General features: G+C 38.2%; 9 protein-coding genes across 9 annotated transcripts; 6 read left to right on the plus strand and 3 right to left on the minus strand. All coding sequences in view use genetic code 12, as the record gives it.

Annotated features, from left to right (window-relative positions):
- Nucleotides 1-482: 482 nt before the first annotated feature.
- I9W82_002834 (uncharacterized protein) lies at nt 483-4,160 on the plus strand (the record flags this gene model as incomplete). Its single annotated transcript, XM_067691733.1, has 1 exon — nt 483-4,160. One exon carries the CDS (start codon nt 483-485, stop codon nt 4,158-4,160), a length of 3,678 nt encoding a protein of 1,225 aa, XP_067548183.1.
- Nucleotides 4,161-4,392: 232 nt separating this feature from the next.
- I9W82_002835 (CWC27) lies at nt 4,393-5,391 on the minus strand (the record flags this gene model as incomplete). The annotated part of the gene is made up of 1 exon (XM_067691734.1): nt 4,393-5,391. The coding sequence occupies one exon, from the start codon at nt 5,389-5,391 to the stop codon at nt 4,393-4,395; it is 999 nt and encodes a 332-aa protein (XP_067548184.1).
- Nucleotides 5,392-6,052: 661 nt separating this feature from the next.
- Nucleotides 6,053-7,081, plus strand: IFM3 (Ifm3p; the record flags this gene model as incomplete). The annotated part of the gene is made up of 1 exon (XM_067691735.1): nt 6,053-7,081. One exon carries the CDS (start codon nt 6,053-6,055, stop codon nt 7,079-7,081), a length of 1,029 nt encoding a protein of 342 aa, XP_067548185.1.
- Nucleotides 7,082-7,648: 567 nt separating this feature from the next.
- MRS4 (Fe(2+) transporter) lies at nt 7,649-8,626 on the plus strand (the record flags this gene model as incomplete). The annotated part of the gene is made up of 1 exon (XM_067691736.1): nt 7,649-8,626. One exon carries the CDS (start codon nt 7,649-7,651, stop codon nt 8,624-8,626), a length of 978 nt encoding a protein of 325 aa, XP_067548186.1.
- Nucleotides 8,627-11,571: 2,945 nt separating this feature from the next.
- I9W82_002838 (ARN1) lies at nt 11,572-13,389 on the plus strand (the record flags this gene model as incomplete). Its single annotated transcript, XM_067691737.1, has 1 exon — nt 11,572-13,389. The coding sequence occupies one exon, from the start codon at nt 11,572-11,574 to the stop codon at nt 13,387-13,389; it is 1,818 nt and encodes a 605-aa protein (XP_067548187.1).
- A 1,788-nt stretch (nt 13,390-15,177) lies between these two features.
- On the plus strand, nt 15,178-17,007 carry I9W82_002839 (ARN1; the record flags this gene model as incomplete). The annotated part of the gene is made up of 1 exon (XM_067691738.1): nt 15,178-17,007. One exon carries the CDS (start codon nt 15,178-15,180, stop codon nt 17,005-17,007), a length of 1,830 nt encoding a protein of 609 aa, XP_067548188.1.
- A 378-nt stretch (nt 17,008-17,385) lies between these two features.
- On the plus strand, nt 17,386-18,064 carry RPS10 (40S ribosomal protein eS10; the record flags this gene model as incomplete). Its single annotated transcript, XM_067691740.1, has 2 exons — nt 17,386-17,437; nt 17,760-18,064. 2 exons carry the CDS (start codon nt 17,386-17,388, stop codon nt 18,062-18,064), a joined length of 357 nt encoding a protein of 118 aa, XP_067548189.1.
- A 106-nt stretch (nt 18,065-18,170) lies between these two features.
- On the minus strand, nt 18,171-19,367 carry I9W82_002841 (uncharacterized protein; the record flags this gene model as incomplete). Its single annotated transcript, XM_067691741.1, has 1 exon — nt 18,171-19,367. The coding sequence occupies one exon, from the start codon at nt 19,365-19,367 to the stop codon at nt 18,171-18,173; it is 1,197 nt and encodes a 398-aa protein (XP_067548190.1).
- Nucleotides 19,368-19,715: 348 nt separating this feature from the next.
- On the minus strand, nt 19,716-26,261 carry BLM3 (Blm3p; the record flags this gene model as incomplete). Its single annotated transcript, XM_067691742.1, has 1 exon — nt 19,716-26,261. One exon carries the CDS (start codon nt 26,259-26,261, stop codon nt 19,716-19,718), a length of 6,546 nt encoding a protein of 2,181 aa, XP_067548191.1.
- Nucleotides 26,262-26,753: the final 492 nt, after the last annotated feature.

The raw sequence follows: 26,753 nt of genomic DNA on the forward strand, positions 1-26,753 counted from the left end.
ACAAATTGACATAAACCATAACATACCACAACATAAATATATATATATATACACCAAACAATAATCTAGCAACCAAAATTACAAATTTAAAAACCAAATAACTAATAACTCACCTGACTTTCTAAACCCATTGACAAACTACAAACTACAAACTACAAACTACAAACTACTCTTTGACAACAATATACAGTAATCCAATTCACCAAATCTGTTTTAGTTAAGATCAGAAACTGTTGTTGCCAAAAACAAGACCCTACTATACTTTATTAATACTTCAGACAACTCAGCAACCACCCACCACCACCTTAAACAGACCAATTTCCTTCTTCATTTTATGCAAAACATCCAGCCACTACATTCACCAAGTTCGCAACAAACAACAACCACACTATAGTTCCCCATTTTTACTTTCCAACACCACACTTTTATGAAAACACTACCACTACTTTTCTCCTTATATATAATCTAAAGCTTTTACCAAAATGTTGTTAATAAACAGAATAAGCAGTAATAACAACACTACCAATCAAAACATCAAGGACAAGAGTCTACCCAATAATGGCCATTTTCGCAATAACTCTGGTAGTGAGTTTAAAGTCACTGCTGATGGCACAACCACAGCAACGCCATCATCACTACCTTCCTCATCGCTCCCACTTTTAGGTACTTCACCTAGTCTTAAAACTACAACCAACAACAACAACAACGAAACCAACACTGATAAAAAATCAAAGTTCAGACTACAAGGGTTATTCAGAAAGAGAAGTAACTCTCAAAAGGAGGAGCTACTAGAACAAAAGGAAAAAGAAAAAGAAGTACAACAACAAGAGCAAGATGAGGAGCTACAGCAACCATATATCCCTTATCATCCACACACCCCAACCAGAAGCAATGACCAACGTCCCTACATCTCAAACATAATGACCACACCAATTCCAGAAACAGGTACCTCCAACTCACCAGTTCTCACTCCTCACAGTATTATGGATAATACCAACCACATTACCATAATAAGAAGCATTGAAGAGGAAGAAGAAGAAGAGGAGGATGCTGCTGCTGCTGCTTCCAACCATCCTACTACAGATGCAGGAGAAGATGACTTTGAACAACAACAATTTTCCTTTGACTCCAGTAGTAATGCTCGATTTGATTCATCAGTAACAACCCCCATTTCCAGATCAGCATTATTTTCCCCTTCACCAGCTCACATTTCTCATCCAATAACAGCAGCGGCTAGAGGTACCACTAACTCAGATAATGAAAGATACACATCATTCACCGCAGACTGTGTGTCGTTACAAAATAGTGAAGTGAGTACAGCCATGGACTTGGATTCCGACACCATGATTATCAATGCCTCTGACTACAAGGTTGAAAACTCGGAGCCAAAATTGAACCTTGGTAAGGGAAGAGGTGGTGAAAATTTGAAAAAGAAACTCAAAGAAGCCACTACTCCTGCATCTACACGAACATCACTTTCAAGATCAAACACAGCAGCTCCAAAAAGGAATTTAAAGAGTATACTACGAATTGGCTCATTCTCAGGTAACCACAATATACGAACTACTAATCCTCACAAGGATGCAGTAGCTACCAAAGTGTGCACACCGGCCGCAGCCGCAGCCGCAGCCGCAGCACCCACACCTGAACAACAAGCGAATCATTCTGAATTTAGTTTCGATGAAGGTGATGATGAGAATGACTGGTATTCAGAATCAGAATTTGAAGAGTCCCAATCGGATCTCAACTTTGATCCAAAACACGAAGAAAGCGAACTGGATTATAAACTCGGTGGATACCATCCTGTTTGCAAAGGCGATGTTTATTTCAGTCGTAAATTGCCCAACCGTGAATACGTTGTGTTGCGTAAATTAGGTTGGGGCCATTTCTCGACCGTTTGGCTTGCCAAGTCGAGAATTTCCACCATTGGTAATGTATCCACCTCCATGCATTCATCATTATCATCATCAGTGTCGACCACAGACAGCGCCAACGAAGAAAATGAATACTTTGTTGCCATCAAGTTTGTCAAATCAAACAAGAATTACAAAGAAGCTGCAAGAGATGAAATTAGGATTATGCAAACTTTACAAGATCCAGTGCACAACAATGGACACTTGGCTGGTGAATATGCAAGTTATTTTGACTCTAATCCACCAAAACAACATCCTGGATACAAACATCTTATGAAGATGCTTGATGATTTTGAAATCACAGGTCCTAATGGTAACCACATTTGTATGGTATTTGAAATTCTTGGTGAAAATGTATTGAATTTGATTTACAAGTACAAAAAGTTTTATAGACACGTGGATGAAGAAATAAAGAGAAAGAGTGAAGAAGGTGAGGATGCAAAACAAGTGCAACCCAAGGCTGAGAACCAACTAGCTATGAAGTTTGGTAAATGGGACAACAAGTATTTCAAACGCAATACCAAATCGAAATTGAGTTTAGGTTTAACCAAAAAGGATGCCGATGCCGTGCAACCACCACCTTCAACTGCTTCAACAATTTCATCTTCATCAACTACTGTATCTCCGATTGAGACGGTGATGGAAACAGGCGATGACATTGACTCGTCAATGACCACTGCTGGTACTGGAGCTACTGGATTTGGCCTCGGAATGGCAATTGGTGCCGCTGGTGGTTGCAGTGTAACTCCATCAACACCAGCTTGTACTGATCCATGGCAGAATTCATTGGACAAAAAACTTAAAGCAATGAGTTCTGACTCTTTGGTGAAGCTCATCAAGACATCACGTAGTGTTGGAGGTATTCCTTTACCTATAGTTAAAACCATTGTCAAACAATTGTTGTTGGCAGTTGACTATATGCATCATTGTGGAATCATTCACACCGATTTGAAACCAGAAAACATCTTGATTGATATTGAGGATATAAATAAGGTGATTAGGGCAATTGAAGATGAGAAATTGACCAAAGCTAGAGCAAGTAACTCTTCCTTGAGTCGAGCTGCATCATTGATCAAACGAGGTGGATCTTTTAGTAAACCTAACTTGGTTCAACGGACACTGAGCTTTTCCATGCTTCAACAGCAAGCACAACCCGCCACAGTGACTGAATATCCTGAAATTTCTGAACAGCAGGAGTCGCCAAAGCAGCAGCAGCAGCAGCAGCAACAACAACAACAACAACATAACTTACTGACTGAACAACGCCCACGTCAAGAATCAACTACATCCCTCACATCAACCCACTCCTCAAGCTTCTACTACAAGAGACTGAAGAATTCCATTCTGGGTAAATATGATTCACCAATTCGTTCATCAAAACCACTTTCGTCAGCAACTACATCATCAGACATTTTCTTTAAAGATGTTGATTTTGACAAAGTACGTCGCAAATCAGTTTTCAAAACCACTAGTCCTAAAAACTTTTCCATATTCGACCTTGGCAGAAAATCAATCAGCAGTATCACCAACAGCAGCAGCAACCCATCACTACTTAAAAATGCCAACAACAGTCTCACTAGTGAAAACATTTCCATCAAGATTGCCGACTTGGGTAATGCAACATACACCAATGAGCATTTCACCAATCAGATTCAAACGCGCCAGTACCGATCACCAGAAATCATCCTCAAGTATAAATCATGGGGATCATCTACTGATTTATGGAGTATTGGATGTATTATATTTGAACTAATCACTGGTGATTTCTTATTTGATCCTCATGATGGTAAATATTTCGATAAAGACGAGGACCATTTAGCGCAAATTGTGGAATTATTGGGTCATTTCCCCCTGGATGAATATCTCGTTGATTGTAAATTGACTGGGAAATATTTCAAGTTGCATCCAGAAAATCATCGACAAATTATTTTTAAGAATATTGATAATTTGAAATACTGGGGCTTGGAAGAGGTTCTTGTTGAGAAGTACAAGTTCCCCGCTAATGATCCCCAAGTGAAATTGATTTGTGATTTGATTTTAAAGTGTTTGAATTTCAATTTGGATCAACGGTTTGATGCTGGTAGTTTGTTGAAACATCCATGGTTTAACAGTGACGATACAGTGGCATCTACTGAAGAGCAAGAAGAAGAAGAAGAACAAGATGCCAATGGTGATTTTAGTGAAGAGGTGTTGAAGAATTTGCCAAATATGCATGATGATTTACCAGGGTACACTTGTGAAGCATAACCGCAGAAGCTATGCTGCTACAAAGCTAACAAAGTTTATTAACTTACAATTGCATTCATTTTTTTTTTTTTTATTTTTATTTTTTAACAGAAACATTACACGGGGGAGTCATTTTCTTAAACTTAAAAAGGAGGTATTTATTATTAACGTTTGATTTTGAAAATTGTTTTTATCCACAAAAATTTATATACATATATATATCTGTCTATTTCTTAGGTGTTTGTTATTGTTGTTATTGTTTATATGTATTTATGATAAATTTATGAGATTTTAGTTCGGAATATGTTATTGATTCTGCTTTTGACAAGTCTAGTTTAGGATTGAATGGGGGATCAATTGTGGGATCTCGTTCAAGGGGAGAAGAAAAGGTGTCGACATCTGAGTCTAAGTCTGAAGCTGAGTCATTCGAGTCCGAGTTTGAATCTGAGTCTGAGTCTGATGCTGAGTCTGAGTTTGAGTCTGAGGCTGAGGCAGAGTTTGACGTGTCGTAGTCCTTTTCTTCACTCTCATTGTTTTCCTCATTCTCAGCAGTAACTTCACGTTCAGTGTCAGTTGGAATATCCTTTTTTGTTTCTCTTTCTGCGTGCTTGTCTTGTCGCTTCTTCTTCAATTCTGTATTATAAGCACTCTTGATGCGGATGACATTCTCTTCTTCATCCTCTTGCTCTTCCTCGTCAACTCCAGTATAATCAATGGCAATTTTTCGCTTCTTCACTTTTGGTACCTCGTCACCCTTTTCTTCATCCTCTTGTGCTTCATCCAACTTCAAATCAAAATACGGTACATCAACAGCAGAACTCTCAACAGTGACAGCAAACACCAAATCACCAGTTTCCACATCTACTTCACCTTGAGCAATCTCATTAACGACATACCACGATGACTCTTGATCAATCTTGCCAAACACTTGAACACCACTGCTGGATAAGTCACCAGTACGACTAATTATCCACTCACCGTTTGAATACGCAACGTATCCACGACTTTTACACTTGATTCTAGAATATGATTCCTTGGGTATGTTCAATTCGGAACTTGCGGGAGGTGTGTTGGAGAAGGAAATGTAATTTGGATGGATTTGGATTGATGAGTTTTGAAACTTGTTGCGATGACATAAAGTGATGAAGGCGAATGAAGTTGACGGTAGTTCTTTGGCGAATATGTCGATTTTTATGAGACCTTTGGTGGTAGTTAGGGTGACTTTGGCGGTTGTGGGTGGTTCAAGTGACATTCTTCCGATGGGGCTTTGGAGGTTATGGAGAGTGGTGATGTAAAGAGTGGGTTTTACTTTTTTTCTCTCTGTTTTCTTTTTGCTTATCTTTCAATCGGAGTTAGCTATAAACGGAGTCAAGATAATGCATTTTATATCATTGAATCATAAGGAGTCCAGTATTATGCTCCTTATAGGTTCTGTCTCTTTTAAGAAAAGAAAAGAAGCTTAATTCTATAAATTTATCTGTTGACGTAATGAGTTTTGCGCTTACTACTCGATGCGATCAAATACGGAAAGTCAATCCACTCACCTCCACCCCACTTTGACCCACAAATGAAAAAAACTAAAATTCAACAAACTTTTCCAATCAACCAACAACAACAACAACAACAACAACCAACCAACCAACCAACCTTTTGAACCACTTTACATTTATACATACATAGCACTTGTGTATCCTACTTGTGTGCTTTACAATTGAGGATCCCCCAAAGTATCCCCCACCCAGAACTATCCCCCAATTTTAGATTTTTTCCCACTTCCATTTTTGTCCCTCAATATCGGTCCGATATATATATATATATATATGGCATTGAGATTAGTCAACTATAAAGCAGCACAGATATTCCCAAAAGTTTCCTTCTCAGCCAAGTCATTTTCATCATCAGTTAAGTTAAACATGCCAAAACCAAAAGTGCTTAGAGTTGGAGAAATTTATTTCGCTCATGAAAAATGGGAAGAGATTTCCAAATTGGTTGAAGTTGTCGATTGTAAATCTGCCAATAGACAAGAGTTTTTCCAGGATTTACAAGGTAAATATAAAGACGTGACTAATATCTTGCGTACATTCCCATCAGTTGAACAAACTGGGAGATTTGATGAAGAATTGGCTCTGTATATGCCAGATACGTTGGTATCTGTAAGTCATACTGGTGCTGGATATGACCAAGTTGATATTGAACCATTTACAAAGAGAGGTGTACAAGTTTCTAATGTTACTGTCCCTGTTGAGGCCCCCACCGCAGATACAGCTTTGTTTTTAACTTTATCATGTTTGAGAAATTTTCAACAAGGGCATGAATTGATGATTCAGGGTGAATGGTCCAAGAAGGGATTTGCTGGCGCAAAATTAGGAAGAAGTCCCGAAGGCAAAGTTGTTGGTATATTAGGGATGGGAGGTATTGGAAGAGCCATCAGAGATCGGTTGAAGCCATTTGGATTTAAGGAGATCATCTACCATAATAGAAGTCAATTGAAGCCAGAGTTGGAAGGTGGTGCCAAATACGCCAGTAAGGATGAATTGTACAAGCAAGCAGATATAATCTGTATCAGTGTGCCATTGAATGCTCATACTCGTCATTCGATAAACAAGGAAGAAATATCCAAAATGAAAGACGGAGTAATTATAATCAACACCGCTAGAGGTGCCGTCATTGATGAGCAACAATTACCAGAATTGATCAAATCGGGTAAAATCGGTGCTTTTGGTGCTGATGTATTTGAAAATGAACCACAAGTTTCTCAAGAATTGCTTGATTTGCCCAATGTTGTTAGTTTACCACATATGGGAACGTATACTTATGAAGCAGTTAAGAATATGGAAGAATGGGCAGCTGATAATGTTGAAGTATGTTTAAAGACAGGTAAAGTCAAGTCAATTGTACCAGAACAGTATGATATGAAGATTGATGCAAAACCATTGATATAGATCCTTTTAGGGTTAGGAGATAGACAATATTTATTGTTGATCATTTGGAAAAGAAAATAAGATAAACAGAACCAGTTCCTCTATTTGACTTCTGTTTTGGAAAGAGTAATCATCACTATCTTTTGTAAAAATTTTAATTTGCTGTTGATGATCATCAAAGATTCGAAGAAAATTAGCAAAGCCGATAAATGGAGAATCATTTATTTTTTTTTTCTGTCGTAGCCCTTTTTCTTTTAACGCCGTATTTTAACCTCTTTATCACTTCTTTCTTTTCCTTTACTTTATTTTACTTTCTTCAGTTTCCTTTACTTATCATTGAAAAGACCAGTCACTATTGTGTACATACAACCGTTACCTCCTTACATCGTGCAAATTTTCGAGACACCCGAGGATCGATAGATTAGTGAGAAAAGAGAGAAAAGGAAAAATTATTCAGAGGGAAAAGGAAAGGAAAAAAAAAAAAAAAATTATTTTTCCAAAATTTCAAAATTTCAAAACTTCTTCCCCAACCCTTTCTGTATATATATTCAGCACATCAGGTCACAACTACACTTTCTAGATCCAGCTATGGAGCATCACGAACACCAGATACAGTTTTTGCCAAAAGATCCACTTGAAATAGACTATGAGGCGTTACCTGAAGATGCATCTTTAGCTGCTCATTTGAGTGCTGGTGCCTTGGCTGGTATAGCTGAACACACAGTAATGTTTCCCATAGATTCAATCAAGACGAGGATGCAAATGAATTTGTCAACCAAGGACTTATCTCGAGGTTTAGTCAAGTCAATATCACGAATCAGCTCAACTGAAGGTTTCAGAGCATTGTGGAAAGGTGTATCATCAGTAATACTAGGCGCTGGTCCTGCGCATGCAATTTATTTTTCAGTATTTGAATCAACAAAGACATTCCTTGTTAATAGATTGACCAATTCTCCTCATTCAACCAAAATAGTCACCGATGCAAACCATCCACTCATAGCAAGTTGTGCGGGTGTTGCCGCAACAACGGCGTCTGATGCCTTGATGACTCCATTCGATATGTTGAAACAAAGAATGCAAGCTAATGCTGCATACAACGAAAACAAGTCCACATCAGTAAGATTGATCAAGTTGGCACGTGATATATACAAAAGGGAAGGTATATCGGCATTTTTCATTTCTTACCCAACAACCTTATTCACTAATATCCCCTTTGCGGCATTGAATTTCGGATTCTACGAATATAGCTCATTATTGCTCAATCCAAATAACTCATACAACCCATATTTGCATTGTGTTAGCGGTGGTATAGCGGGTGGTATTGCTGCTGCATTAACCACGCCGTTGGACTGTGTTCGAACTGTGTTACAAACTAAAGGTATATCTCAGAATGAATCATTGAGGCATGTGACTGGGTTCAATACTGCTGCTAAAGCATTGTATAAACAAGCTGGATATGCTGCGTTTTGGAAAGGTCTTAAACCAAGAGTAATATTTAATATTCCAGGAACTGCCATATCGTGGACAGCATACGAATTCTGTAAGGAAATTTTGATTAAAGGATAGATTTAAGTGTACATTAGTGTAAATATGATAAATAACAATCACCCCATCATTAGAAGAATAAAGTGTTGGAACATAGCAACAGATGGCTTCATCTTCCTAGATACTCTTTATCGAACAGACCATTATGACAGAATTGCTTTTAGTAGAGCGTCTGCCCTTGCTATATGAGCCAATTCTCTTGGATGACGAGATAATCGCTGAGCAACAAATGAAAACAAGACACATGATCCTAAGAATCCAAGTAGATTGAAAAAAGCTGCTCTTGAGTATAACCTTTCCTCCTCTTCTGTTCTGAATGACTGGAATATTCGACGTATACTGGCAAATATCATTGTTGTGCGTACAGTGGTAAAAGTAAAGTAAATCAGGTGGTAACCACAATGTTTATCCTCTGAATTTTGTCTTTTTCAATGTTCTTTTGTTTTTTTTTTTTTTCGCCTCGCGTTTCGAACCGTATACCAAAGCGATCTATCAAAGCCAAAAAAAGAAAAAGCAGTTCAACTCATCATCAATGATCGGTATCGGGTTCTTGATTAGTATGTACTATTCAAGTTCGCATATTGCACTAAATAGCCCTTGTTCGCTTTGACACTAAACAACAGCCAACCATTCACGGCGTCATTCCCATGAGGGAGAAAAGCCCAAGGAGCTGTCCCCCCTCGAGATTTCTTTTGACACCGCCCATGCGTTTGCACGCTAAGGAAATATAAACTCTCAGGAGTAAAATTGTATTTGAATGGAGAGTACCACCGAATTTCCCACCCGCTAATTTCTTTTTTTCTCGAACGAAGTGTTCCTTTTGTTTGCGGGTCAATGCGAATCGAGACGAGTCGAACTTTAGGTCGAGTAAGCCACGCGAGTGGAAACCCAAATTTTGTTTGTGCGAAAATTATATTTAAGTGGGGAATTCAAAGATATGTTGCAAGCAGAAATGGATTACGACAGCGGAGAGAGTAAAGACGTTGTGTTTGTATACGCTTTAGATATGACAAGAGCCTTTTGAAAGATAAAGGTATTCATGTTGCAAGTCTAGTATCATAAGCAATGGCAATGCTCTTGTCTCAGGGGATACAGGTCTAAGGATAAAGGACGAAAAGCTTATTAGTGCTCAGCAGAGGCCACTTAAAACTGTGAAATGGAATAACACCAAGCAAGGATCGTTCTTGAGGAGCACATGACGGAGGTTTGTCGCAATGCGGCTCTTTATGCTTCAATCATTTCACAAAAGAAAACCTATCAACGGAGTCTTCTTTATCCAATTGTGTTTTTACCAAATGTAAACAAGGAGTAATGATTAGGGCTTTCATTAATTCCAATTAGGGCTAGACTTACGAACTTCAGAGATAGCTTTTACATGAAAATACACAAAGAGGGAGAAACTTCAGCGGAGAACTATATGCACATAGTCGAGTCCTCCAATCCTGAAGATTGTACTATTCATTAACAGAGCACGACATTTTTGTATGCTTATTGTTTTTGGCTTATTTCCATTTCTGGACAAGAGATTAAAATATTTCTATTGTCTAATTTGATGCTTTTTTATGATTGGCTAAAATGTGCATTATTTTTTTTAACAATGACTAACTCGGAAAGAGATACGATTTATGATTGGATTATAAAGGGTTAATTTTTTTTTTAGACTATGAAATAAATATGCATGTAGAGAAAGAGGGAAGGGGATTATATCATATGCAATGCAACAGGACCTAAAAAAACTGTAATTTCAATTTGTAGGTGCCCTTTCCACGATGCTTTCATCTCTTAACAAACCTTGCAACAGTTTGAACTGGTCCTAATACGCCAAGAATATTGATTCATCTCAAGAACCGGATAATTTTTTTTTCAGAGCGGACAATAGTGTTAGTGGGGCTTTAATATATTTCCTTCATAGAGAAAAGATACGACATTTTTTAAAATGAAAAAAAAAACAAAAAAAAAAAATTTTTTCATCTTTGTTTGTGTTTTATTAGCATATTTCTTCGCAAGTAGATCCATTTTCAGAAGTAATGGAAACAGAACTACTCGTAAGCCTCAATTTGCTCATTAATTATTACACAATTTTACTCATATGTTTGGTACTCTCTATAGATTAATTAATTAAATTTCTCTTCTCTTCTCTGTGATTGGCTATTAAATTTCTTTTCTTTTTCGTTTTGCGTTGTTCTCCAAATTGGTAACCAATTACGATGCAGAAAATTTTTTATCAGATTCATCTGATCATACCCGAGAGGGGGGGGAAAAAAAAAATATGTACGTCAACGCCAGAAATTTCTGTCTTCACATGAAGCGTCTACAATACCCAGTTGAACACTCGTAACTTGTATAGGTGTAATTGATACGTATCCCAAGTCGTAAGTTGGTTGCACGGTTATCACTGAAGTCACAAGAACTCTGTTCGTGTTAGAGCTGGATAAAATGTTGCAAAACTGTCACTTTGGACACAAATGCAGATCGAAAGTAATCTTTGAACTACTGTACTCGCAAAAGCAGGATTCGGACCGCAACTTTTTACAAATTGCCGAATTTTGTCTGTATTGTATGACGATTGACGGATGATTCTTGGCAACGGGGAACAATGTATAACTTTCTTTTTTAAGTCAATTGTATTTTTACTTCGAAACTACTTTGTTTTGCTGTTTAATTGTTGCAAGTACAATTAAGCCACGAAACAACATTATTCAAGGCAAAAATTTTGAACTCGGTAATAGGCAAATGGACAGCTGAAATTGCTCTGAGAAAAGATCAATAACAAATCTCTCCCAACATTTACACAAAAGAACCAAATAATAGACGAAATTATTAAAACTTCATTCTATTGGGAAGGCTCTATTGTTTTCAAAACAATGGGCCCAATGCACGGTTCAATATAAAAGGGTGACAAAATTCCCATCGTCTTTGCTGCGTGCAAATATCTCAACAGAAATAGCTACGTCCTCCCCTTTGGTATGCCATCATCACTCCATTCTGAAGCAAAGGCTTCTTCAGTTGATGAAGAGAAACAAGCTTACGACAAGACATTTACTGATAACACATCCGATGAGTTGGAACATGCTATTGAAGAGGAAAAGTCTATCGGTGTTTTGAAAGCTGAGTTGCTTGCTGAACAATGGAAACATACATTTTGGTACAAGTTGATTTTGTTATTTTCTGCGTTCTTGGTTGGTTATGCTTATGGTCTTGATTCGCAAATCAGATCTGTGTTCACTGGTTACGCAACGGCTTCGTGGTCTGAGCATTCATTGTTAACCACTGTCAATGCCATTACTGCTTTAGCCGGTGCAGCATCACAACCAGTGTATGCTAGATTATCTGATGTATTTGGCCGTTTGGAATTGTTTGTTGTTGCAGTTTTGTTTTACGTTGTTGGTACTATTATCGAATGTCAGTCGCCAACTATCAACGCTTATGTTGCTGGTGCCGTGTTGTACCAAATTGGTTACAGTGGTGTCCTTATTGTGTTGATTTTCATCTTGTCAGATTTCTCCAGTTTGAGATGGAGGTTGTTTTTCACCATCTGTCCATCTCTTCCATTCATCATCAACACTTGGATTTCTGGTAATGTCAGTAGTGCAGTTGGTATGAACTGGAAATGGGGAATTGGTATGTGGGCATTCATCTTCCCATTAGCTTGTATCCCTTTTGTTGGGTGTATGATCCACATGAGATGGTTAGCTGGAAGAACTCCAGAATGGGTAGAATTCAAAAAGAGAGAGACGCTTTACCAAAAATTCGGATTTTGGGGCTTTATGAAATACTTATTTTGGAAATTGGATTGTATTGGATTGCTTTTAATGGTTGTTGCTCTTGGTTGTTTATTAGTTCCATTGACTTTAGCTGGTGGTACTAGTGAGAAATGGAAGCAAGGTAACATCATCGCCCCCATTGTCATTGGGTGTGTTTTACTTCCAATATTTGCCATTTGGGAGTGTTTTGCTAAAGACCCAATCATTCCAATCACGTTAATGAAGGACCGTGGTATCTGGTCAGCTGGTTTAATTTCATTCTTGTTTGATTTTGTATTTGCTGTTGAGTCTAACTTACTTTACACTGTTTTGATTGTTGCTGTTAATGAAACTCAGAAATCAGCAACTAGAATTACCAGTCTTGGGTCATTTGCCTCAACACTCTGTGGTGGAATCTTTGGGCTATTCATCGTTTACATACGTCGTTTGAAAGGCTTTGTTATTTTTGGGTGCTCATTATGGATGGTTGCTTTGGGTCTCATGTACCATTACAGATCAACATTGAGTGCACATGGAGGTATCATTGGAGGTCAAGTGGTTATGGGTATTGGTACTGGTTTCTTTTCTTCCTCACTTGCGGTTACCGCTCAAAGTTGTGTTAGTCATGAACATATGGCAGTCATCACATCTGGTGTTTACACTCTTTACAGAATTGGATCTGCAGTTGGTGCTTCAGTTGCTGGTGCCATTTGGTCACAAACGTTGCTCAAGAAATTGGAAAAGTATATCGATCCTACACTTGCAACCAGCGTATATGGTAGTCCGTACGTTTTTGCACAAAATTATGCATGGGGAACATCAGAAAGACAAGGGGCAACCAAGGCGTATGGTGAAGTTCAAAGGTTATTGATAATTGTTTCCATATGTTTTGTTGCTCCAATGATTATATCAGCATTATTCTTGAGAGATAGAAAGCTTACTAGAGAACAGACGATTGAAAATGCTGAAGAGGAGAACAAGAACGACTCATTGGGAAATTTTATCAAAGACTTTGGGTTTAAAAGAGGAGAAAAGGCTTAGATCTCTTTAATAATGTTTAATGTACAATTGTAATACCGCCAAATGTAAGAAACTTAGAAAGTGCATCTACTTATTTAGCCTGCTAAGCACGCCTCTAGCCGTGCATATTTCCAGTTTCTAGAAATTTGGTCACAAGTTTTGATGAAATGCACAATGGTTTATTTTACTTGCTATCTATTCCATCAACAAAAGAAAGAAACTAAAAATTTTGAACTGACGCGATCAGATAAATTGATTACGGAGGGAAATCCAGTTTTTTTTCAATTGCTCTTTAGAATGTTGGAAGCTTCAGGGGACATCGTAGCATGTTGAAGCAACCAGAAGCTCCTTCTGATGTAATTTTCCCGAGCCAAGGCTTTGCTCTGAACCACGTACCCAATACAATCTCAAATCGGAAATGTAATCGGACAAGAAAAAAAAAAAAAAATTGATACAATAGAGCTCTTCCAATTGTTGAAATGCCGAATAGAAAGGGCAATAACAATAGCACAAGTTAATAGTGGCTTAGATGTAACCAATTTACTTGATATTCAGCTTATTGTTTTATCTCATCTCTCTTGAATAGAAATGACGACATTTGTCTCAAAAGCCAAAAATAAAAATAAAAATAAAATAGACACCTCTTTTTTGTGTGTGTGTGTGTGTGTGCTTTTCCTTAATTCTCCGTGATCGCAAATGAATACATTTCTAGACATAAAGAGAGGAGAACTTTAAAGAGTAAATTTTTTACTGCATTGACGTGGTTTGAATAACGTACATTGTAACACCTGAGCATTGCAAACTACTCCGAACCTACCATAGTTTATACCCTATTACAAAGATGCCATACTCGATCGTAAACAGTACTCACTCTGTCTCTTTTGATTGCATTGATCAAAATTTTGCATTACGACGACATTTTTGCATCTGTGTCTGTTTCCAAAACAAAAAAATTTTAAAAAATTTCTTTTTCTCTTTTTTTTTTGCGTAATCTCATTTGGTATTCATTTACGATCAGATCAGATTTTGCTCACAGCCACTTTCATCTACAAAGATCCTCTGGACCAAAGGCTACTTCGCAAGTAAGGGAACAGAAGTTAACTCTCACTAGAGTGTCTTGCACGTCAGGGTTGATCTTGCTTCGAAGAGGTAGGTTTGAAACAAGCGCAGACACCATTCTGGAATCTCATCCGATTTATAGTAAATTAACCATCTCTACTGAGAAGACCATTACAATCCACTTTTAACAAAACAAGATACTCTTGTGTTTTTAGACCATTGTTTTGACACACCGTTTTAAGTCTCGAACTGAATTTGGTACCAATTACGAAGCTTCAAAGAACAATATGTGTTATATTTGTCACAAAAGAGGGCATCCCAAAATTGTAAGTTGTATCTATAAATAACGTCTTGGCGATTGGCTAAATAGATGTACCGCAGAACATCTACGGCATACAACTCTTGCCAATGCTGTTGTAAATGCTTCTCGTAATTGAGCACCTTTTTTTCAAGGCATTTTGCCAAGCTTTGTCTGGCGCTAAAAAAAAAGCTTAAATGTCCGGAGAAACACAACTTTTATTTTACACAAATTTCCAAGAACGACATTTTGTTTCTGAAAAGAAAAAAAAAAAAAAGCAATTCATCGTATTGCATTGTGTAAGTGTACAAAGGATGATGAATTAGATAACTTTTACTAAAGACAAAAAAATCAATGTATAAAAGACGAACGATATTCCCTTCCTCTGACAGTTCCACTTTCAAGTTTTACCTAAACAAACAACACTTTTTTACCCAAGTGCTTTTATCGCAATGTCATCATCACTCCATTCTGAAGCAAAGGCTTCTTCAGTTGATGAAGAGAAGCAAATTTACGATAAACCAACACCTGACAACACTTCCGATGAGTTGGAACATGCTATTGAAGAGGAGAAATCCATTGGTGTTTTGAAAGCTGAGTTGCTTGCTGAACAATGGAAACATACATTCTGGTACAAGTTGGTTTTGTTATTTTCTGCTTTCTTGGTTGGTTACGCTTATGGTCTTGATTCGCAAATCAGGTATGTGTTCACTGGTTACGCAACGGCTTCGTGGTCTGAGCATTCATTGTTAACCACTGTCAATGCCATCACTGCTTTGACTGCTGCTGCATCACAACCTGTATACGCTAGATTATCTGACGTCTTTGGTCGTTTGGAATTGTTTATTGTTGCAGTTTTGTTTTACGTTGTTGGTACGATCATTGAATGTCAATCTCCAACTATCAACGCTTATGTCGCTGGTGCCGTTTTATACCAGATTGGTTACAGTGGTGTCCTTATTGTTTTGTTGTTCATCATGTCTGACTTTTCAACTTTAAGATGGAGAGTGTTTTTCACCATCTGTCCAGCACTTCCCTTCATCATCAACACTTGGATCTCTGGTAATGTTACTGGTGCAGTTGGTATGAATTGGAAATGGGGAATTGGTATGTGGGCATTCATTTTCCCGTTAGCTTGTATCCCATTTGTTGGATGTATGATCCATATGAGATGGTTAGCTGGAAGAACTCCAGAATGGGTAGAATTCAAAAAGAAGGAAACTCTTTACCAAAAATTTGGATTTTGGGGCTTAATGAAGTACTTCTTTTGGAAATTAGACTGTATTGGATTGCTTTTGATGGTTGTTTCATTGGGTTGCTTGTTAATTCCTTTGACTTTAGCTGGTGGTGCCAAAGAAAAATGGAAGCAAGGTAACATCATCGCCCCCATTGTTGTTGGTTGTGTTTTGATTCCAGTATTTGCCATTTGGGAATGTTTTGCTAAAGACCCAATCATTCCAATCACGTTAATGAAGGACCGTGGTATCTGGTCAGCTGGTATGATTTCTTTGTTGTTTGATTTTGTTTATGCCGTCGAAGCAAGTTTCTTGTACACTGTGTTGATCGTTGCCGTTGATGAAAGTCAAAAATCAGCAACTAGAATCACCAGTCTTGGATCATTTGCATCTACACTCTGTTGTATGCTTTTTGGTTTAGCCGTTGTCTATTTCAGACGTTTGAAGGGATTTGTGATGTTCGGATGTTCATTATGGATGGTTGCATTCGGTATTATGTATCATTTTAGATCGACCTTAAGTGCTCATAGTGGTATTATTGGTGGTCAAGTGCTTATGGGTATTGGTACTGGTTTCTTCTCCTATCCACTTACCGTTTCTGCTCAAGCTTGTGTCAACCACGAGCATATGGCAGTTATCACATCCGCTATTTACACCCTTTACAGAATTGGTTATGCCGTTGGAGCTTCAGTCGCTGGTGCCATTTGGTCACAAACCTTGATCAAGAAATTGAATAAGTACCTCGATGCTACCACGGCCACTAGTGTCTACTCCAGTCCCTATGTATTTGCTCAAAACTATACTTGGGGAACACCTGAAAGACAAGGAGCCACTAAAGCTTATGGTGAAGTACAAAGGATATTGATGATTGTATGTTTATGTTTTGTTGCACCAATGATTATTGGTTCATTCTTCTTGAGAGATAAGGAACTCGGTAGAGTACAAAGCATAGAGGACGTTGAGAAGCAAGATCAGGAAGATTCCTTGCTTAGCTTTATCAAAAGTTTTGGTGGAAGAAGAGGTGGAAACAGAGATGAAAAAGCGTAAATAAACGCTTCCCTTTTTCTTTTATAGCATATCCCGTAGATTGTATTAATAGTAATAATGTTAAATGAATGATTTTTTTTCTTTTAATCAAGTTAGTTGTAGGAGATTGTAATGTTTGACTGGTTTGTTTGGTTTGCTGTGGTTGCAAATGGGGCAGCGTATTAAACGAAAAAAAAACTCGAGACCGCGTGATTTGTAATTTTAGGGCTACACCCCTACATGGTAGTGCAGGCAAAACCAAAAAAAAAAAATAAAATTTTGGCTTTCACAATTGTGTGCGAGAGGAGTGAGAGACTCTATCAATACTGAAAAAAAAAAAAATTGTCAAGTTCCAAAGCTATTGCATAATAAACCACGGAAGTCAACGAAGAACCCAGCATGCTTATTCCAAGAGAAGAACGTAAAAAGATCCACCAATACTTGTTCCAAGGTATGTTTGCCCCACCAACTTCAAGGGAAGATTGTGTGAAGGAAATTTGTCAAACAACGAGAGGAGGAATATATCATCAAACATAAGGGCAGAGATTCATAGAGTACATGAAGGATGAACAGATTTAAAAACGGAGACTTACATCAAATGAGGCATATTTGAGAAATCTGGGTAATGATCAAATTATCACGAATTCCAAGAAGACTTGATTAAATAAAGTAAAGAGCATTCCATCAATTTAAGCAATGCATATTATTTTCCTCAGACAAAACTTTCCTTAAGCTCCCACACTATGCTCAATATACTAACTCAATTTCTCTAGAGGGTGTTGTTGTCGCCAAGAAGGATTTCAACCAACCAAAACACGATGAAATCGACACCAAGAACTTGTACGTCATCAAAGCTTTGCAAAGTTTGACCTCAAGAGGTTACGTCAAGACCCAATTTTCATGGCAATACTACTACTACACCTTGACTGATGAAGGTGTTGAATTTTTGAGAAATGAATTGAACATTCCAGAAGGTATTTTACCATTGACTAGATTGAAGAATGCTCCAGCTGAAAGACCAAGACCAGCCAGAGGTGGTCCAAGAAGAGGTGCTTTCAGAGGTAGAGGTAGAGATTAGGTTATTTTCTGTATGTAATTTAAAAAAAAATTGAGGAATTTTGTGTATTTAGAGAAATCGTAGAGGACGAGTTGCTGTATTGTACACTCTAATATTACACTACTCTTTATGTCATGTTACTTACTTCAAACAAGAAGTCTGAAAACCCAATTGTTGCCGTTCCTGATAAATCCTTATCATATTTTTTGAAAATATCCGTCAATTTTCTCAAATAAACCAACAATTCAATAAATGAATCAAACTTTAATCGACTAACTTCTCCAGTATCTTTTAAACTGTACTTCGAAAACAAATGTAGTACCAAATCGATATCCAATTTATACCCAATCTGTTCTAGGATTTTCTGAAACTCCCCAAAAGATACATCACCTGAACTATCTGTATCTGCTTGTATAAACAACTTTTTGTATGCTGACAAGTACTTCCATAAAGATACAAACTGATCAAAATTTAGGGACTTGTTGGAACTGTATGATGATGATGAGGATGATGCATCACCTTTATTAGTAAATAAGCTCATCATCAACTTGATTGTGGAATCTTGAAACCTCGTATGATCAAAGTTCAACAACGCATATGATAATTCTTTACCTGATATTCTACCTGACTTGTTAACATCCACTTTTTCAAAAACACTCCTCAATTCAAGTTCCAATTTCTGCTTTGAAGACAAAGGCTTTTCATGTAAAGACTCTTTTGATTTGTTTAATGGCCTTTGTTGGCGTGGTGGCAGTGATGTTGACGGTGGAGGTTTCTTTCCCACAGATCCACCCATACTACTACTACTACCATTAGCTTGGTAAGGATCGTACTGATTTGGTGGTGGTGGTTGGTACTGTTGATGGGGAGTAGGCTGGGACTGGTAAGCGTGCTGAGGCAGATACTGTGGTTGCTGCTGCTGCTGCTGTGGAGGAGGAGGTGGTGGTGGTGCATTCTGGTACTGTTGTGGTTGCTGATACACGGGCTGAGGCAGGCCATATTGTTGCTGTGGAGGAGGAGGCGTTTGATAAACTGGTGGTTGTTGGTAAACTGGTTGTGGAGGAAAGCCTGTACTTTGTTGCTGTTGACGATAATAATCGTTTGGTGGAGCCTGTTGGTAATATTGTTGCGACTGATAAGAATTCGTCGAGTGCGAACTCGTATGTCTTGGCTGTTGAGGTGGCTTATAATTGACTTTGGAACTGCTGGTATTCGAGTGTTGTGTGTGCTTTCGATTGTTGTACTGCTGTTGTTGTTGTTGTTGGTGGTGGTGTTGTTGATATGACGCCTGTTGCGGGGTCGGCATATGTGGCAAATCATTCATTTTTGGGGCAATATTGGTCTATTATTTGGGGATATTAGTTCAAATCAAGTGAATCTAGGCAGTAGATCTATACTATTGAAAGTCTTGGGGTATTTTTATTATCGAGTATAAGAAAATTATACACACATAGAACAGATGCACATAAACACCAAAAAAAAAAAAAAAAGAGAGAGAGAGAGAAGGAAAGGAAAGGAAAGAGGGAAACTTTTTTTTTTTTTTTTTTTTTGAATTAATCTTTTGAAGCTTGTACACGACTAACGCGTTTATAGACAGGGTTCTGTATTCCTCCTCATGACACAATTCTACAAAGCCACCGTCATAATAACTGAAACGTACATTTTCATAAATTTAAATAAAATAGCTTCTCCATAAAACTCCTTCAAGGTCTTGTATCTGGTCCTCTTTAAAGACCTTACTGTCGATGTGCCAACTATCCTGTCTATCTTTTCTAAACCGTCCAAGCGTTTCTTTTGCCGTTTTCCCAACAATACCAGGTATTCCAGTACACTTGTTTGCAAGAGTCGACAACAACAGCGGCATCCATTTTGGTGGTGGTGACGCAAATGGGAAAGCATTGATTAATGCTCCTAGACCTAGTGTGGCACCATGTAAGGCAATCTCGTCCGTAGTAGTCATATTTTTAAAATTACGTTTGTACTTTGCTCGTGTTTGATCCAATTGGTGTGAATAAGACTCACTGAATTTCTTAACAATCTCATCCACCTCGTTCAATGGTAGCATATGGACTAATCCTGATAATGTCTCTGCCTCGGCTTCTCTCACTTCGACATGTTTATGATAAAGCAACGAGTTTGTAATGTTGACAATTCTTTCACGTTGACTCTTTGTCAACTTGAACAAATTCTTAAAGAAGATGGTTTCAGTAAACTCACCAATGACAATAGACTGGACAATATTCAACTCCTTCTTTGCATAATACTCCAACATCTCAACAACTTCATTCAAGTAGTGTTCTGTGAATGAGATTTGCGAAGTCTTTTTCAATACAGGTATAGGGTTGATGTTCCCCAACTGACACACTTCTTTCAAATGAATAAGGTCAAGCAAGAAGGGCACAATATGTGTAGGAACAAGATCTTGAAGCAAGATACTCAAGTTGGTATTGAGTTCCTGTCCCAACCAAGTCAAGATCGTAGTGGCAGAATTAATGTAATGAGAAACTAAAATCTCTTGTGGGTCTAAATGAACCACTTCAGTTCTCCACTTTTCTGTCTGAGCAAATAGTTTTGGCATTTCGTCAAACAACTTGCCTCTCTTTTCATACAATAATAACTTGTCATGACTATTGCACCCTTGGATAAATGTTTTGCAATCCTTGACGGATTCCACATAATAGTTCAATGAAACCACTGCCATCAACGAACCAATTTCTTTTCTCACCAAATTATACTTGTGATTCATATTATCCAAGCAAAGATCCAAAAACTTATCAGGATTAGCCAATTTCCAAGAACTGGACGAAATGACCGACTTGATAAAACTTATCCTTGTAGAATCCTTGAATGCAGAATCCGAATTTGGATCTAACTTAAAGTTGGCAATTTCTTCAATAACTTTGTAAAATCTCCTAGAATCCGCATGAGCTGGAACCCAGAGACAGAAAACTCCCCATGCTGCCAGTGTACCTGGAGATATATCATGCTCGAAAATTTGCTTCAAGTACTTGATAACGAATTCATCCCGTTCAGCCAAGTATTGAGGAGCAGTGTGTTGTGAGCTCAACAAGATCCCCGAAAAGATCTCACATACAATAATGTTGGCACTTTTTTCTCCACTAACATAGATTTCATCCACAACTGACAACAAATCTGAATACGACAACTTAGGTGTGTATCCATTCGATATTAACAAGATCAAAGCGCCAATAAACATGACATCGGAAACTTGAAAAGCACTGCTATTCTCCGCTTCTGAAACCCACATCTTTACAATCATCGATAACCACTCTTTATCAAGAGAATGTCCGAGTCTTCTTAATGACAGCTCATCATCTTGACTCAATTTCAACACTTGCCCCAGCTCTGGTGAAACGACTCGAATATCATCACCCCAAAATAACCAACCAGAATAAGGTTTCGTATCAACAAAATAATTGGGCTGGGCTGTATTACGAAGTTCACTCACCCATTTTGACGTGAATGATTCTCCATCTGTGGACCTTGTATCCACCATTTTCAAACCTCGAGGAGTAAACTTGATATCATGTAGGTTCTTGGTACTATACTCATACTGATCAAGCACAACCAACTTGTTTAAAATCCTTGTTATACCCTGCAATGCATGTCTCGAAATTATTGGATGTTCAGTTGACGCCTCACTCGCAAACATCTCCAATACATTTCCTCTTGTTGGCATATCCAAATGTGCTTGTAAATTCAGCAAAAGTTCCAGATTCAGTAACGTGATCTTCCAATGTGCAATATTTCCCCTCTCCTCAAACACTCTGTCCTGAAGTTTCTCCAATTTATCAAAATACAAACTTCGTTTCTTCTCCTTGGCCAATTGAACCGCTTTAATCTCCAAGTCAATAAATTGATCAGGGGGTCTAATCTGGTCAATTGCCTCATGATCAATCAAGCAGACGTTGCTTGGGGTGATAATTCCTCTGCCGACCCCACCATACAAACTATGAGCCAATTTGTATACTTTTGGATCATCCACCTTAAGACACCTGTAAAGTAAAGTAACATACTTTTGAACATTGAGGTAGTCATTTTGCAACTTGCCCTTAATCCGGCGTAAAGAAAACACCTTCAAAATGCTCTCAATTTGTCGATGATCATCTGCATCTAAAGCCTTGGTGAGATTTTTAAATGTTGATCTGATTATGTGTGTGTATGATCCACTAAGTCTCCTCATACTATCCAACAACACCTTTTGAGCGATGCCGGCGATATTGAAGTAAGTGGAGCTCGAGAGCTTAATGACATCTTCCAACAAGACACGGTCCAAGTTTGTCTCTGATCTGGAGGTAGCATGCAATGCTACCCTAGCTTGATGGTACGCCTCCAATCTGGCTCCAATAGCAATACGAGTGAACGGCTTTCTCACCCTATTGATCGTTTGAAGGTATTGCACATATCCATAGTCAACCTCAGGAATAATAGGTCTGAGGAGCCTTTCTCTGCCAACATCCGAGATCCAGGTATTTGTTGCTAATAAAAGATTCCTAAAGATCCTAGTATTGTCAGGGAAATTGTTTACCAAAAACTTGTGAATAAAATGCAAACTTCTTCCAATCAAATGTCTCGTCTTGTGGATTTTCAAGTACAAGTCTCTATGCTCTTTGTGGCGCGGATTATCTCCAAAGAAATAGTTTGACGTGTACAAGCTCTTCTCTCTGAAAGTGATTGCCGGATTCATGGAAGACATCTGGATTCCTTCAATTCGAGGAGTTTCTCTACCAGAAGAAGCTTCAGGTAACGTGGAGTCCGGTCTTTCTGGCGCATGGAAATGACGATGGAAAGCGTGCTTGCGGTCTGGTGTGGATTTCAAGGTCTCATCATCCTCTTCTTCCTTCATTTCATGCTCGTTTATCACCTCATTTAATTTATCAAAATCGGCAATGTAATCAATGAGATCTTCATTGCGCAAATCATTTAAAATTTGTTGCATGTTTTCACTGACTTTGTCATCATACAAAAAGTCCTCTTGTGTGGAAACCTCTTTGAGATCTCTAATTTGTTTCAACAACGAGAGTCTTTGTTGAATTGACTCTGCCTCGTGATCCAACTTGGGAATATCTTCTTCAAATGACGGATCCAACAAAAATGATACTCCGCATAATGAGTAGCCAAAATACATAATATTCTTTCGTAAATCGTCAAGTAATGAAAGCGAAGATTTAAATTGCTCCTGTTCGTAACTCTTCATCAATGCAATGACATTCTTTGTACATATAGTAGCATGGTCGTTGAAAAATTCGTAAGCAAAATTTACTTCCTTCTCTGTTGGAATATACCAATCAAAAGAAACATCCTTGAACCTATCCTCGGAATCCCAAAAACCTCCCCAGCAACTTTCATCAACTCCATGCTCCTTTTCATACTTGGGAGAAATTAATCGACTCTCCTGGATTCTGATCTTGGTAACCGATTGTAAAACCTGGTTTACAAAGAATGTAGATGGGAAAAGACACGGTCCATTGATATGTTGCATGAGATAAGTTGAAAACTCCATCAATTCCTTATGCATGCTCACAAGCTGTGGTCCAGCGCTAGCAACGCAATTATCTAAAATTGTCAAATTCCAAAACAAGGCTTGGTCGCGAGGAACAACTTCTTCACCAGTTCTCGAAGCACCAGCTCCATTCTCGTCAACCTCGTCACGAATCTTGTCCATAAGAATACGAGCATTCTTTTTAAAGCACTTTGGGTCTCGTCTTACTACAACAGCACTAACGTCAGCAACCACCCCTGTTGAGGTATGATATACGTTGTTAAACACAAATTCAAACCACTCTTTCCTAAAAGTAGCAAAAATATCATCCGACATGGACTCAAATATGACAACAAAAAATCTAGGTAAGGACATGGCCAAATCACTTTCAAGACCTGAGCTTTTTTGTGGGTCTGGCAAGTTTTCAAGCAACGGAAACAATTTTTGGACTAAGGACTTGAAAATCTCCTTAAACGCGGATGTAGATGACACCAATGCGGCAACTTCTGTCTCTTTGTCAACTGAAAAGTCCTCGACATCTCCGTCATAAATTTTTCTTTTCAAATACTCAAGATGACTTTGAGTGAATTCCATAGCTAATGACGCATCTCCATACTCCTTATTCAAATCGTAAATGGGAGCATAGTTGCTTATAGCTGAAAATACCTCCATTGTATGCAAAGTCTTTTCCAAGTCGTTTGAGTCAATCCCTGGTAAGAGCAACAGCATGATGCGAGTCAAATGAACTCTGAAAATAGGTGTTGATACAAGAGACCTTGCCATGGAGTCAATCATTCTAAAAGCATTAATCACTCTATGTGTAGAAATCACACCCTCCAATGATTCATAGATATCCAACAAGGTGTTGTCCAAAACATAATTGGGCTCAAGGAAAGCTAAAAGCTGAAGTGCTGTCACGTACTCCGAGGAAGCATCATCCCTCTTTGATTGTATACCAGTCTTTACTACTGGAAGCATAATCTTAACAAACTCTTTAACGACGTTCTTGGAAAGCTTCACTGGAGACGGAAGATTATAAAGATTTCCATCTGGTTGTGTTTCCAAATTGTATCTCTTGTGAAATTGGTAAATGAGGGCCAACACGAGTCTTGAAATAGCTCTTGTCCAATCACCAGTGTTCGATGGATGAATATAACTTTCAATGGCGTTGATCAATGTTTGCAAAAAGTAAATGATACCACCTTCTTCTAAAGCCGTGTCACCAACAATTGAAAACATAATCATCGAAGCAAACCCATGGAAATATTTCAGCTTCTTTGATGCATATTTTTCATTCCTAATACTTAAACTGTTTATCAACTCGTTAAATAGGAACTCCATTTGGCTTTGCGATAAGATACCAAATTTGCCCAACTTGACAATTTCTCTTGTTTTCTCGTCGTTATGCATTCTAAACAATGTCGACATAACAATGACCCCCAACCTGCTGGTAATGTGGTCGTCGAGTCCCCTGCTCTTATTGATCTTGACCCACATGTAAAACAACGAGTTCAAGTAATGGCGAATATCATACTCGTCGTCGGCACCACTAGGAGTAAAATTAATTGGTAGCAACGCCAAAGATGAGATGGTCAATGCTGATGTGTTTACAGAAAAATTGGCGCCTAGCTTTTCAAAAATTGTAGGCAAACTTTTCGGATCAAAAAAATAAGAAGCTTTCGAAGCCAATTTACCCAATTGCTTTTGATCTTTCTTTTCAAAGGGACCAAGTTCAGGAGCCGGAGAGGGGAACAATAGCCTCAACTCATTGTACAAATCCTCACAATCCAATCGTAACCCTTGGTCATAAAGCAATTTTTGATCCTTTGTTAAAATCTCAAACACCCGCACATACGTTTTGATACCAATGTGTTGGCCACGACAGAGACATAAAGCATAATATACACGAGCCAACTTTATCTTCAATGAGACGGGCATTTCGTATTTCATTTTAAGCCAAATCAATAATTCATGCGTCCATGTACGGACTGTTACAACGGCTGCTGACTTGGGTGATCTTTTATGCTGGGTAGTCGCATCCTTGTCATCCTCATCCTCGTCATCATCATCTTCCTGTCCTTCATCGTCCTCGTCGTCATCGTGCATTTCTTCGTCCGAGGTGTCGAGATCGTCCGTCATTGGTTCATCTTCATTTGTTTCAGCAGAATTGATTTCGAATAAATTAGTCTCCAATGCAATATCTACATCTGAAATAGAGTCTTTTAAAGCTGCCAAATCTTTGGCACTGATACTCAATGAGCCCTGAATGTCCAATGATTTGATAGCAATATACAAATGTGAAACAATGTGACTCAAAAATTTTGCCTGCTCCTCAGGTGATTCAATACGGTAAGGCATCAACAGAGGTGGATTCAATGTCCTGGGCCTAGATCTTGCATAAAACCTCGACTTCGGATCCAATTGCAATTTTGCCAAGGCATTGGGATCCTTTGGGTAGTCCAAATTGTAGTGTTTTTCTCTGAAATTGACAATTGTATTATACGATGGTCTTCTTGCTGTCACATGCTTCTGAACAGAATCCCAAGTCGTAGGCGTAAATGACCTCGAAGCGTCGTCAAAATGAAAAGGATGTGCCTCGGGGTGTCTAAGCTGACTAGCCTGGGAGGTTGTAGTTCTTATCGGAATTGGGGATGTGACTCCCACCAAATTGGGATCCTTGAACCTATCGTCTTTATCAGATCCTGGATGTGACATTGAGTTTGAATAAAGTGAGCTCTGTACAAGTCAATGCAATATTGGAAGGCAAAATCTCAGTTGCAAAAATTGGATTGTTTTTTCTTCTCTATATTCTCAGTGGCAATTTTGCCTTTTTGGTTTGTCTTCTTAATCATTTATTTTATTTTTTCTTTCGGGGTGGAGAGGAAAATGAACTTTCGTCACAAGAGAATGAAGAAGAAGAAGAAGAAGGTGCTACCTGTAGTGATGTCCATTGGCAGACACATACTAGATGAATTACAGCTTCCCAATGTAATGTAGTTTATCTCAAACTCACTCTGGTGTTCTCTATAATTGTTCAGTGTTTTACCCCCTTGGTATATGATGTAATTAGATTGTTGATCGTACTGCATATAAACCATTTTGCTCCCATCATCACTTTGCGGCGTGTGCTGAAAGAAAATTTCTTTTCTTTTGTGGATTTTTAAAATTTTTCATAAAAAAGAATTTTAATCTCTTCACCGATACTAC

Source organism: Candida metapsilosis (genome assembly GCF_017655625.1).
Source record: "Candida metapsilosis strain BP57 chromosome Unknown scaffold3, whole genome shotgun sequence".
NCBI classification, from domain to species: domain Eukaryota; kingdom Fungi; phylum Ascomycota; class Pichiomycetes; order Serinales; family Debaryomycetaceae; genus Lodderomyces; species Lodderomyces metapsilosis.